The sequence below is a fragment of the Mixophyes fleayi genome, chromosome 3 (genome assembly GCF_038048845.1).
Source record: "Mixophyes fleayi isolate aMixFle1 chromosome 3, aMixFle1.hap1, whole genome shotgun sequence".
In the NCBI taxonomy this organism is placed as follows: Eukaryota; Metazoa; Chordata; class Amphibia; order Anura; family Limnodynastidae; genus Mixophyes; species Mixophyes fleayi.
The window spans coordinates 300688997-300704058 of NC_134404.1; the positions used below are offsets into that span (position 1 = coordinate 300688997).

At 38.7% G+C, this 15062-nt stretch overlaps 1 protein-coding gene across 7 annotated transcripts in view; it reads left to right on the forward strand.

Annotated features, from left to right (window-relative positions):
* EHBP1 (EH domain binding protein 1) overlaps window positions 1-15062 on the forward strand; it is a 267437-nt gene that overhangs the window by 199178 nt on the left and 53197 nt on the right. For all 7 annotated transcript variants that reach the window (XM_075203887.1, XM_075203881.1, XM_075203884.1 and 4 more), the window contains 3 exons: window positions 4972-5099; window positions 9960-10098; window positions 13094-13197. In XM_075203887.1, coding sequence (XP_075059988.1) covers window positions 4972-5099; window positions 9960-10098; window positions 13094-13197 — 371 coding nt within the window. The remainder of the gene's footprint in view (window positions 1-4971; window positions 5100-9959; window positions 10099-13093; window positions 13198-15062) is intronic.

Genomic DNA, 15062 nt, shown 5'->3' on the forward strand with positions numbered 1-15062 from the left:
CAGTGTACTATGGTCATAGACTGAGGACTGACTATGGGCCGTCATCTGAAGATACAGGAGATGTAATTGAACTGTACACTCTAGCAATATATTTTAGGCATTACGGCCCAAATCACCGGAAAAAAATATTTTCTAGAAAACCTTAAGTCTCAAGCATTTCAGATAGTAGATCCCATACTTCTAACACATTTAAAACTATGGATATTAATTTGTTAAGGTTTTTTTGTTTGTTTTTGACTACCACTATGTTCTGGGTTACAGTTGTAGCTAGATGGTCACAATTTGGAACCGACGGGTCCATGTGTTACAACCAATTCTAACTGTCCTGTCTTGTTTGGAATTCATGCACGCTAACAGCATAGCACCAAAGTGTTACTTTATTTCAGGACAGTTACCCTTAAACTGGATCACAGTAATTCCCCCCCCCCCCCCAACAATTCAGATTTATTGTTATTGGTAGAGGCCGCAAGGATCAGGATACTGACAATTGTAAGATAGAAAGCACGGGAAATACAAGCAAATATTACACTGTCGGACGATGTGCTACATGTTCAATAGGATTAGAATATTTTTTAATGGTAAATTCCCTTTAAATTGTGAGTTTGTGTTAGCATGCCTTAGTTTCTTACAGCCGCATGGCTGCTGTTGGTCTGTTGTTTTGTTGAGGTTTCTTATCACAGGACTTCAGATGCGGAGACTTTCTGCCTCTGGAGCATAACCTCGGCGGCATAGCAGAGCGTTGGCAATCCTTCGCTCACAAACACCCCAACTTTGCATTTCCTGTTGAAAACAGAAAAGGTTCCTTTCATGGAATATATTGTGGTTTTATTTTTGTGTGTACATTTGTACTTCTCTATGATCGGATCATTGATCGGTTTTGTTTTTTAATATTCTGAAGAACTACTGTCATGGAATAAATTGTAGGTATGGTTTTTAAAGGGAAAGGGCATCTTGTTGTCTTTTATTATTTTATACAATGTTTACTAATCAGGCATTTGTGGATTTCAGAGTTACACAATACCATTGTGTACATTATGTTAGATTCAGAGAATTAAGTCAGGTAATTAATGTTTAATTGATCAATAAGAAAGAGGAACAAACGTTTGTGAGAACTACAACACATTATACCATCACCTGTAGTTCCTGGATTAACCACAAGATTACACCAGTATTGCAACCCTCAAACAACAATAATCTACAAATCTGGGAGTTTGGATCTTGCAAATAACGTATATTGTAAAATTTGTTCATTGTAAGTTTCTGGGCCGTATGAATTGCCTTAGCTCATCTGTTGTATCTCTCTTGTGCTAGTTACCAGAAAACCCTATTTTGTACTGATGATCCTCAATAAGGGACAAACTGTTTGTCTGTAGGTGGAAATTGTGTCTTGCTCTGAATACTGAAAGTTTCACCCAAAGGCCAAATGGCATCTATCAGTCATAGGTTCTCCTGTGGATTATGTGCATGATGTCATTGTAGCAATACAATTAAGAATAATAGCATTGTTCTTAATCTCTGGTAATAGAGTGCATGTTAGCACCAAATGTCATCATTTCTCTTCTACAATAAAATACATTTTGATGTATTTATTTTAGGTCTGTCGATGGTTAAGCTTGCATCTGTCATCTGTTGTCAGGGAGACCAGTTCACAATGGGTTTGTAAACTACAGGTGTTTGTATATGTCTGTTGTTCTATATAGACAAATACAACCAGATATATGTGGGTAAAACAATCATACACAAGAATGTTTGTATTGCAAACATGCAATATGTTGGATTTATGGAGCATCAAATTTATTCTGGGTCTTTCTTCTTTCCTACTATGCATTATCTAAACTAGGGCTGGGCAAATCTTGATTGCCAAGCATGTTCCCCTACTGTGCTCCTTTTTTCTGCTCTGCACTGGAAGTGACTGTGAATGACTGTCAGTTCCCCTATGCATTTGCTGTGGCCCATTAGAGTTGTTTTTTTGGCACTTACAGCTCCCAGGCACAGCAATATGAAACTCTGTACTGTTACGGTAGCCAAAGTTACACAGGGTTTCTTCATAGTACAGCTCTGGCTGCAATAAAAGGCTTGAAAATGTTGTAGGGGCACAGGCTGGCAATATTTGTGCTGGAGGACTAGCTGGTAAATGGTGCGATGAAGGGCATCGGCTGGCATCGTTGTGTGTGACGGTGGGCCACGTCGGGCGTCCCGCGTGTGTGGCGGTGGGCCACGTCTGGCGTCCCGCGTGTTTGGCGGTGGGCCACGTCTGGCGTCCCGCGTGTGTGGTGGTTGTAGAATATTTGCAATTATATTCCGACTGGAAAAATTTGGTTTTATTTGCCATCATGTTTGTGAAAGTCACATGGTTTGGTTTATTTTTTTTGTTTTTTAAATTATTCCACTCCTGGAAAAAATGAATGATGTTTTACCACGATACATGCAGTAAGAATTAAGTAAGGGCCTGTCCTGTGCAGAAATCGATGCAAGTCATATACATTTTTCAGCTTTGTGGTTGAGTGGAAGAGTCTAGTACTCTGAACCCTGATCCAAGACAGTTTTGTAATTTGTGTTCCGTTTTTGTGAAGTTTTGTTGAATGGTGTTCTTATGTGTGCTTGTGTTAAAAGCAAGCCTACATTTTTCATTAATTCTTAGTCTGTTCAGAGGAATAAGAATGAACCCCATACCTGACGGCCTCTTGCGGCTGGCCCGTTTGTGTATCTAAGGTGGTCATTTGGATTGACAGGTTTGAGCACAGAAATAATTGTCATCTTTAATGACAAGAAAAGAAAGCAGTTTGTTGTAGTTCTTATGAAAATTTGATCTCTGTTGAAGGATGAAATACACAATCCTTTTGAAGTGTTTTTCACGAAACCGAGTTAAACTTTTTAGAATGAGGTTTATCCTTGACTGGATTAGTGACCTTGTCACTTCTTGAACCCTCTACCTCTTCACCAAGTCCATGGCTGCAGCTGTTGGCATCCTTAATAAAGTCTAAATAGAACAGTTGTATGCCAATTTTTGCTATCTATAGATATTGTGCCTTATAATTGTTGGGCTATATGAAAAGAACATATTTAAGTTTACATTGTATACTATTTGAATGATTTATACAATAAGCATAACTTTTTGTATACATTTTTGGATTAGATTAGTTTAGTCTGTTCTTTGTTTTTATTTATTTGACATTTTAATTAAATTAACCTCCGAACATTGGCCAATTTATACTGTAACCTCACTTTTTAAGCTTTCAACATAACCTTTATAATGAAGTATAGACCCAGTCTCAGATAACAATTTGTTCCCACACTACCAATATAGATACCCAAACTGAAGACTTTTTTCGGTCACCTGTCTGTCCCACACGTTACAGATGATGAAGCCAACTCCCTCCCCAGTAGTGGCTGAGGAGCATAGAGACATCGCATAAGTGTTATTAGTAAATGCTAAAGCCACACTACCCTAATTTTACACAATATAATAATGTAATGAAGGGACATATACACAACAGAATACTGTCTCAACAGCTTTTAATAAATGTGAAAGGCACATTTTCCTTAAAATGTTATTAAAGTCAAACCTCTCCATATCTGTTTTTTCCCCTTTAAAATCCAGTGGGAAACTTATTTTCTGGTGTAGTCCAAATGGAAATGTCACTTCAATAACACAAATAGACGGCTGCCACGTGATATATGTTGAGTACTGGAGGGGTCAATACACAATTGGCCAATCAGAAGTGGCTATCTGGTGCTGCTGATGGACTTCATCATTTTGTAATGTTGCCCCAACCCTCTAATAGAGATGCTTCCTACAGGGTGTATCTGGGGGATGTGAACACACCCTTACTATAAGGTTACGACCATACAGTACATCAATTGTTGCTGGTGGAAACAGCCAGCTATGTAATATTTAAATCGTATATTATATTGCTCTTCCAGACGGTTATTTCCTGGGGTGAAAATTGCCTACAAAATAAAATACCTTTTAGTTTTCCTTTCATTTGGCGTCTCCATAGTAGATATTTTGTACTGTGTAGTTTCACTTGAGATAACATTTAGAAAACCCTGTCAGTGATGCCTCTCAGCACAGGGTCATGAGTTCTATTCCCGACCATGGCCTTAGCTGTGTGAAGCTTGTATCTTCTTTTCGTGTTTGCCTGGGTTTCCTCCAGGTTTCCTCACACACTCGAAAAACACCTACCAAATACTGGTAGGTTAATTGGCTGCTATCAGATTGACCCGTGTGTGTTAGGGAATTTAGACTGTAAGCTCCAATGGGGCAGGGACTGATGTGAATGAGTTCTCTGTACAGCGCTGCGGAATTAATGGCGCTATATAAATAGCTGATGATGATGTCTGTAGCAATGTTATTATTCCAGTTTAGAGGTTATATGTATTCTGTCCCATAAAGGCTGGACAAGGTGCCTCAGTATTTTAGTTTATTCTTTGGCCAGCGACAGACAGTTATCAATTACACCATTGCCCAGCTTCAGATAACACAAGTCAGGCCCCTTGAGCAATTAGTGACACTTCCACGAATGAAATATGATATTTGAGATTAAATATGTACTTGTGCAATGAGAAAACATACTCTTAGGAGGCAGTGAACTAATGTACTTGCATACCAGGATGTGTATGTACATGTATGTACATGAGAGGTAATGTTTTAATTAACATAGGGGTGAAAAGGTTCAGTCTCGTCTGGTGCGTAGCGTACAAAGTAGCATTCAGGTATTGACACTAAGCCAAGAACAGGCTAATGTGCGAGTTCTTTTAGTACAAGAAATACATAGAGGGGCCTGTAAGAGCCTGCACTTGTCTGATTCAATATACATCTTAATTTAAGACTCTCGTGTTACCTTTCTAGTTATTTTATTTTCTTTGTTGCTGTAACACAGCAGCTAGCAGGTTGTAAGATGACATATTGCTGAATAACCGCCAAGTCTCAATCTCTCCCCTTCTCTCTCTCACAATTTGCATACCTAGCTGGACAAAACGCTAACTCTGTGGACGTCAAGTTGAAGAGACTTCTGGAGTCTCAACCACAGGTGGCAAACTCTCTGTCTAATGCTGCTCAGAGAACATCCCCAGAAGCCTCCGACAGAGACTTCAAGGTGAGTTAGGCTGGCTGATGTGCACCGCTGATTGCTAGACTCCAAATTCATTAAATAAAACGTATTTGCTACAATGTGAATGAGTGACCTTTTGTGCTGCATTCTTTCTATGTGTTTTATGTACTATTCACACAGATAGAATGTAATTATTCTGTGTCTGTTATTGAAAGCTCTCCTCCAGGATTCATGCGCTAACATTCTACCACATGCAGCGTCATAAGACCCATCTCCTCCTGCAGTCACTTATCTGAAGGGATTTCTCTGTGTAGTCCAGGTCCTTTAACTACTATTGTGCTGTCCTGTTATGTAAATGCACAATCTGGCACCTTTTCATTTTGATAAAACCATTTAAATTTACAAGTCATATTAACATGGAGAGAGCTTTTAGAGGACCAGGCTGTACAAAGACCAAAGTGAACTAATGGAAGTGGCATGTTTAATATAATAGGCTTAGAATATAAGCGACTGGTTATGCCATTGTTGACCAAACAAATGGAGAATGGAAAACACATTATGTGACATTTCAAGGACCAATAACAAACATAAAAAAAATATCAAAGTAAACATAAAAATATTCTCGCCAAAAATGAATGATATCATATGGAACATGTGTTTTAGATTGTTTTGATGTATTTTTTGTTGTATAGTAATTGTTCTGTGAAAAATAACGGTTTTGTGGGGGAAACAACAAATCGTGCATTTCAATGATAATCATGTGATCCGTGACATCACCACTGAGTAAGCAGGGAATGTTCTACTGCGGAATTCCTACTGGTTAGTTTTCTTCAAGACTCTGAGGGGGGCTTGTCAAACAGCCGCCAGCACAGGAAGGTAGAAACATTTTAACAAAACTGAGGCAAAACAATTAAAAATCTGCACATGTAATATCAATTTGGTCAAAATGGAAAATGTAGCACATTGGTCCATGTGATTTATTGTTTGTTTACTGTAAAATAGTTACGCTTCATTTGCACTTTTGTAAGATGTGCAGCTTTTAAGCAATAAATATGGGCTTATATTTGCTTCGCCCAATACATAAAAGGTATTATCGCCCACGATAACATTTTCACCAGTGATTACAAGGTTTCCTTTGCATGGTGAAGCCTATTTAACAAATATTGCACAACAGCTTGTCTCAGGATGGCGAGAACAGTCCAAAATCTTTAAAAACATACTTTATTCTTAAATAAAGAATTTTATTTATACATAAATGGTTTTTGGGGGGGGGGGGGAGGTTAAATTCTTTAAAATAAAAACAACTTGTTTGTTTTCACTAGTGTGGAAACAAGTTTGTTTCCACACTAGTGAAAGTGAAAGCTAAGCATTTAGTACCACGTTGGCAAGCACGCCACTATCACTCAGCTGCCTTGGCAAAAAATATTTGTGAAATGTTTATGAGAAAATATCAAACTTCTTCTTTTGATATATGTGTAAGTTCAGCATTGGTACTGATATGTAGAATTATTACTTTTTTATTATTTAAAAATATACCTTTTGCCTGCTCACTGCGGAGGCAGACATTTTGTCAGCTCAGCCAGTCATGCGAATGCAGCCTGTAAATCCACCAGGAACTAATGATCTCACTGAGGCATGAGGCACTTCATGCCTCAGTGTTGTCACTAGTCAATGAAATGATAGACTCAATATTAGTTCAACACGAACTATGGCTGCCTCCACTCTGCAGGCGAAAAGTGGTTTGTTTTACGTTTTTTATATTTTAGTGGGAAACATGAAGCGCAGATTAATGATCCTTCAAAAAGAAATATAATATAAATGTTCACGGACTGTCCATTTCTCAGTTTTCTCTTACTTAGTTCTTAGAAGAACACAATCTGGTAATGAAATAACTTGTTATGTGATTGTTTAGACTTCTCTGGGCCATACATCCAGTGGAGTGTAAAAGTGGGAGTGATGGAGATCCTGTCAGTGTAATATCATGATGGCTTTAAGACACTCTGAGTTTTGTGTAACTTTTCACCCACCTGCGGGTTGTTAGGGGACTCCATTGCTGACTGAAAGGATTTCCTTCCCCTAGATAGAGGACTGCTTTGAAGTCCCAATACAATGACTTTCATTGCTTCCCTTACCCTGTCTGTTCCAATAAACTGGTGATGAAAGTGTGCAGTTCTAGCACCAGAAGAGTTTCAGTCTCTGCTAACAAAAGAGAGCCTAGATCAGGCCAGATCTATTTTTTCTTCTTTATTTCATTGTGTGTGTGTGTGTGTGTGTGTGTGTGTGTGTGTGTGTGTGTGTGTGTGTGTGTGTGTGTGTGTGTGTGTGTGTGTGTGTGTGTGTGTGTGTGTGTGTACTTATATGTGTGTGTGTGTGTGTACTTATATGTGTGTGTGTGTGTGTGTGTACTTATATGTGTGTGTGTGAAGAATCTTGCATATTTTTCACCCCCTGCAGTAGTTTTAATGTAAAATGAATCCAGTGCAGGATTAATACAATGAATTGAAAAGGCTAACTGAATTAGTGGGCTTAGCGGAATACATTTGTAAAGTGGCAGAAGTCTTTGCCCACACAAAGAATTCATAAAATGGGATTTAGCAGCAAATCGGGCTGATAGTAAGCACATTGCTCGGCTTCAAAGAAACGGCAGGTTTGTATTGTTTTTTTGTGAAGCTGTTTGTACCCGTGATTTTAAAGGGTTAATAACATGTACATGTGCAATAGTATACACACAGCGTTGTTTACATTTTACATATGAAACTAAGTGAACGTATGCATATTAATTATATTTGAGGTTTACATTATCCAATCCCAATATTCTTTACATGCCTGTCTGCCACAGAAATGGAATGGTTAATTTTGTGTGGTAACTACCACTTCTAGAGGCTTAAGCTTTGCCACTGATGCCTGCTTAGAGGCAGATTGATGTCTTTTCTGCCACGGCGGTCACTTACCCCAGCTGCCACCCCCCAAATAGCTTTATTAATTTGTTACCATACATCTTAGCGCTTGTTTCCCTTAGCGTTCTAAGATGTGACAGTGTGGGCAGGATCCCGTTTTATTTTTAGGGGCAGAGGAGTAAAGAGGGGTGCTGTTTGGTTTTGTATGCTGATGCTAATATTAAAATCCAGTTTTACACATTGATAAACGCACCACTCTGCATTTGTCGGGGAGGATAAACTGTTCCCTTCCCCAGAGGGTTCAGCGTCCCGGCCTCCTCTAGGCTGGAGAATAGGTTGCTGGTAGAACGCGCTCATTATTGATTGTCTCAATGCAGAGGAAGGGCAAAGTCTTGGTAGCTTTTGATAACCAGTCCCAGCATTCAGCAGGCTTAGTTATTAGTCATGCATCTTAGGCTTCCCCTATTTACTTTCAAAACACTTAATAAAAATAATAAAAGATTAGGTGTAAAATGAAATATTTGTTTTGTACACAGGGCCGTGGTATCTGCAGCTCCCACACACCGCTGTGGTTTAGCCTTCTGGGATCTTTCATGTTGATAGACCCATTTGAATTTGCTACCAGTATTAGCATTGGAAGCCCTGGAAAAAAAATAACAATTGCCGCAGTAAAGGGCTTACCTATAAATCTGGCTTTGGAAAGGTATAGCTGATGAAATGTAGTTCAGTGGGGTTGTATTCTAATCCTACCTTTTCAGACTTCATACAGCATTAGTGGTTTATCTGAATGGGCATAAAATTAGAAACTAGTTCTTCTTGTTGTACAAGTCAGTGGGACTATAAAACGCTAGAATCCCTCCCTGGTAAGGTTGCTGGGAAAGGGGGAGAGATTAGCAGGGACCAGCTTTGCAATTGATATCAATTTCCTTCTGAATACACACTGCCTCGTGTATATAGTGTATGCTGCAAGTTTAGGAAATTCACTTTTATTTTCTCATGAATTGAAATGTTTAATTTTTTGGCTTTGTGTGGTACGTAATGCAGCTTGTCTGATCTGTGCTGGGGATTTTTTTTTAATTAGACAAATGTTTTTAATATAAAAATAGTGTCTAATCTATAGGTCTTGTCCACATGTTATTAAATTATTATACAATGTGCCATAAACTCATTCTTACAGAGACCTATAAAGGCAAATCTACTGCTTTCTTTATGTACCTAATCTCAATTATTTAGTTTTCAATCACTGTTAATAATACACATTGATGTGATCCCATAAACTCCTGTACGTTATATCTTCTCTTTTATAATTGGTGAGTTGTCACCTCTTCGGTGTTTAGTAGACATATAGGATGTTAGAAGTCACTTTGGATCTCCTTCCTGTACTCTTTGTGACTTTTTTATTTTTCTTAGAATGTACAGCTAAATAAGCTTTAATCTGTGTCTCCATAGTGGTTCACGTCTGTGTGGCGGAAACTACTTATAAATCCTACTCTTTAGTAAGATGATTGGTCATTGGCACTCAGATTGTCCTGGGACCTGCAGACCCCAGTGGCAATGAAACATTTATAAAATTAGATTACTTACTTTTATAAAGTAATACATTTTGAATTAAACATCTCAGACATGGTGAAATCTTTTTAATTTGTGTATAATTGTATTTTAAGGTAAGGTATTGATTGTTCATGGTGGCACTCTTATTAGTGCTGTATACTAAGAACTTTTTCTCCGCATGGTAGATTCCACTCAGTCCTAATAAAACCTGTGCTGCCCAGTAAGCAGACTAAAGTTTGTCCTCGAGGGGGTTTATCTGGAGATCCTCCATAGTATGACTTTCTCTCTCTTTGTATTGTGTGTATTTATAGCTTATATGCACAGCACTTGTATGTTCTAGTTTATATTCATATACCTGTAAATGTCAGGGTTTACGTCATCCCAGGATGGGTGATGGTGATCTCTCTATGATTTTGGAGCTCATTTATAAAATGTCTCATTCCCTCCTGTGTTTTAGAATGATACTGAATATGCTGGGGCAGACAGACATCACAAACCTTTGGATCGCTTCAAGAATCCTGTTGTGATCAACAAAGATTTAACAGTCCGGAAAATCGAGCTAGAGTCATACAGTCAATGGGTGGAAACCTGGCCAGGTATTGTAGTTACCTCACCCGTTCTGATATCACTGTATAAAGAGTTTATTTACTGAGGAGAGTCTGCAAGCTCCTAGCAGCAACTAAACCTGTGTTTCCTTTTCTGGAAAAAAAGAGAAGAAATCATATATTGCTTCACATTGCAAACAGCCAATGTAAAAATAAGTATTCAAGTTAATACAATGGGAAAGGATCCATTGAAGCATTCACAAATGCCAGAAGTATTGCATTCTCATGAGATAAAAAGCAAATAAATAGTTTCAGTATGCTGTCTGTGCTATCCATTGCTGATGAGGGTGGTGTCTCTCTCTCTGGCATCACTCTGGGTAGGTCACATGTCAAAGCTTCTTTAATAGGGTTTCCATGTTCTAGGAAACACTTTGTGTAGATAGATTTATAGACTAAGAAAGATGAACAATGTGACAGCAAACATAAATGTGTAATGCTTTACCATTTAAGCTTTAGGAGGTATTTTAGATCAATGGGAGTGGCTATAGCTGTTTGTGATTGAGAGAGGAGGAAATCATTATCATCCGCTATTTATATAGCGCCACTAATTCCACACTAACTTACTGGTTTTCCACAGCCCAGAAGACCTGGTTATGCTGCTCCTCCTGTTAACAGTCATATTTATGAATATATACAGAATGTCAGTTGAACACACCTCTTTTATTCACAAATGTTTATATGACAACTTTTATCACCAAAATCTGAAGTGTAAGATTTTTTTTTCTCAACAATTCAGTCAGTGCTTGTGTACTGAATTCTGGCTTTGTTCAGCAAAACTTATCTGAGCACGCTTAGTGGACCTTTCACTTGTGTAATACCTGAGTAAGGAGCATACACTGGAGCCCCGTATTTCAGTCTGAACAGCATTCACTGCTGGACAGTCCAGGGAAGTGAAACAACAGTACAGGCCGCATCTGCTTTGGGTGTATCTCTGACCGTGAACTCTTTGTAGTGTGGGTTAAGCTGCATTGACAAGTGGTGAATGCAGCTTTGGCAAAAAGTACCGCGGGCAGAGGGAAAGTGGCCAGATTCAGCCACTTTTGAATTATTGATCTATATCTGATGCTAGATGCTCAGGCCACCTGCAGCTCTCCAGCTGTTATGGAACTCTAAGTGTCAGCGTGCTCTACCTGCTGGGACTTCTAGTTCCACAACACTTGTAGCACCATGGGTCAAATAAGCTTGGTCTATATCAGATCCTTAAATAAATAGTATACCATGCAGAAGTAACACTAATCAATTAGCTACAAGATATAGTCTTATGGTTATGTCATTTGTGGTGATTTTAGTGCCCAAAAATGTCAGAAATGTGTATTGAATGATTTCCTGTACGTCAATATTGTCCCCTCAGTCCTAGAGTTTTTGCATGTAACAGACAGCTAGCTTCCCTTCAATAGATGCTTATATGATTTTTATTTTTATTTTTTTTAATTGTTTTTGGCAAAATAAGGTGTCATGTTCAGACCAGTGTAGCACTGGGGAATGCTGCAGGCTTTAAACTGGAAGACAAATTGCCCGTATTCTGTACATATAGGCAGCTGTTAATATGACGCTAAAAACTAAAATACTATTAAGTCATACATGGGCTTTTTCCCCTGCATTTTTGGATTTTTAGTTTACGCACGTGTGAACTGCATGTGCATTTTGCTATAAGAATCAACAGTCCCTATTTCTACTGCATTAATCGGTGTTTGCTCATGTCTGCTCCCATTTGGAACGTTACGTGATGCAACAAAGTGCCCACAAAACCATTCATTAGAACAAGCCATTATATGTAGTGACTTTCATGTAGAGTATTAATGTTATGTAGGACTACAGGTATAAGATTTTGTATTCTTTAGGGCTACAGGTATCATGATCATTAACAATTATATAGTGCTAGCAAATTCCGTAGCGCTTTAAAATTGGAGACAAACGGTAATAAGCAATACTGGGTAAAACAGACAAATAGGTAAGAGGGCCTTGCTCGCAAGCTTTTAATCTATAGGTCAGTGGGAGTCAGATACATGAGGTTAAATCTACATATTGCATATTGGTCCAGCCAGATTGCAAAGGATAAAAAGTGATTTGTATGTTATGTGATCCAGTCACAAAGCAATGTTGGTCTGGGGTCACAGTGTTGTTGTCTTGTGTGAATTGTATAAAGGGTGGTTATAGGGTAGCCTATTGAGGTTAAGAGAGTGGTTGAGGAATATTATAAGCTTGCCTGAAGAGGTGGGTTTTCAGAGAATGTGTGAAAGTTTGTGGTCCAGAGGAAAGTCTTATTGTGCGTGGGAGGGAATTCAGGTATGATATTTTGTATTCTGTAGGACTGCAGGAATGAGATTTTGTATTTTGTTATCTAAAAAGTTCAGAAAAACAAAAAAATCCTATTGTAAATATTTGCTGCTGTTTGACAGCGCAGACATGAAGATCAAGTGTTTTCTTATAGGTTACTGTGAAGCACTCTATTATACAATCTAATGATGAGGATAATGTCAGGGGTAGTATGGGGGAAGACGGTGGTAACTTTATTTTATTACGTAATTTAGAACACTTTGTCTTAAGTGCTCCATATGATGGTGAAACCCCCGAGTCCCAGGCACTCCAGATAAAGAATTCCATACCTGTATTATGGTCAGAAACTAGCAACCTTTGGTATTCATGAAATATAGTTCACTACATATTGGATCTCATGGTTTCTCCCCTCCCTGTTCTGAACCAGCATTAATGTTGGAAAATAAGGTGGCTATAATGACATGCAATAACACAATAAATGATATAGACTGATGTGGAAATCCACGAACATGATATTTACAAAAAACAGAGTCCATTTGTTTTGTTTAACTATTTTAGTTATGTATTTATTTGCTGCAAACCAGCGTTAATTATGTCAACTGCTTACAGCCTGGTTGGTTTGTGCTCTGCATTATACGGTATCCAACCTCCAGTCTAAAACCAGAATATAATGGACTTTCTCTCTCTCTTCTGTTTATTTATTTTTAAGACATGAAAAGGCAGAGATCAATGCAAGAAGGCACAAAAAGAGGGAGCGAAGAAGCAGTGATAACTGAAACCCAGAAGAAGCCCTCAGAAGATGAAGTGCTAAATGTATTTTACTTTCCCCCCTTTCTGTCCTATTTCATGATTGCTGATAATTCTCAACTGCATGGGAAAATTGTGCTTTTATTTGTTAAAAATGAGATGTTAGGGCTTTTTTTTCCCTCTATCCAGAGATGTATATCTTTGGTGCATTCAAAGCAATGTAAGAGGGGCATACTGCCGAATTAGTCTGCACCAAGGTGATAATTGTCAGATAAAAAAAAATGAATTTCTCCCACTTGCAAAGAGCCCCCCCTCCGCCTCCCTCCTTGTTTGAGGCGTTCCCATTGAGGACACTTCCCATCCAAAGATGCCAGTATTGATCTAGCAGGAGGATTTTAATTATTACAGTAGCAGATTCCGCAGTGCTGCAGTTAGAGGGACAAGTCACAGGAGACCTGCTCGATTTTTCCCAGCCAACCCATTTTGTTGGCTTGGGTTAATGGGTGTTCAACCTTTCCATTATCCAGATCAGCCGTGAATTACCAGCTGAATGATGTTTGCATTAATATAATATATATGGTAATTTCTTCACTTAATTAACGGGGAGGTTCAGCTCAGTAGGAGTATGGGCTGATCATGTGTAAAATTGATTTGTGAGGGAAATATTTAATAGACCGCGAGGAAAAAGCAGCATTTGATGGACAGCTGTGCGGGGATGGATAGAGGAAGGAGCACACTGCAACCTGTGTATTTCCCAGCATGCATAGCCAGTGGCTGACAGCGGCCAATCGCTGTGTATCATTTCACAAATTGACATCATTGTTTTTTTTATTTTTGCTGAGATTTTGCACAGGTTGTTCCAGATAGTGTCCTGACTAAAAGGTTCACTTGTAAAAGGGAGTTAAAATACCACACATTTACCCTTAGGATTTCACAAATAACTTATTTTGACCTCTCAACAAATTTAGCCTGTCAGAGTTCAGGATCTGTGGCCTAAATATATGTTTTGATGTAAAAGTAATTAGTTTTCATCTGTACAATAAGCTGTCAAGAGAAATGTGCTAAAATCAATTCTATTGACTAAATTGATTAGATAGAGCAAGACTTCCTGGATCTCGCTACACACTCCCCTGGCCACGTAAAAGACAACACAGAATTTTGTCACAAATTATCTTTACCAGACATTACCAGACATTCTACAAGGCATTTATCAAATTAACTAGTTAATAATTAAGGATACACCAAATACAAAATCCTTTTAGACAATTACTGAACCAAATTGAAACCATTAAATCTACAGTAAAAAACAGATGTTATAAAATCTCATCTGTAATTTCCGCTTCTGAAAATGACTGTGTCATGTGCATATGAACATTGTGGGAAATCAGAATTTAGACTTTGAGGCTTATTCTTAAAAATGTTAATAAACCTGAAGCTTGCTTTAAGAGCAAGTAATGGTACTATTTACCATCAGCATATATGAAAGGAGAGGTATTACTGAGAGGAATGACAGTCATAAAATATATACATCAAATATCAAATAACTGGAGTTTTTTTGCTTGCCTTAATAAGTCCACCATGCTCTTTCCTCTGTAGCAGGTTACTGAGAAAGGAAGTATCAGCCTGGCTGACTTGCTTTGCAGGAATGCACTGTGCAGATTGGTTGATTCACATACATTTTTTGACCTGTATCACATCTCATCATTACCAGCAGTTGGTGCAACAGGTGCCCTAGAGATAATGGGGCCCGCTGCATGGCAGGTGCAGAGAGTTGAGGGCCCCGGTTCCCTTCTCCCCGCCTCCCTGCACCGAGGCCCATGGAGATAATGGGGCCCGCTGCATGGCAGATGCATAGAGTTGGGGGCCCCGGTTCCCTTCTCCCCGCCTCCCTGCACTGGGGCCCACAGCTTGCTAGTTCCGTCTCTGATTGC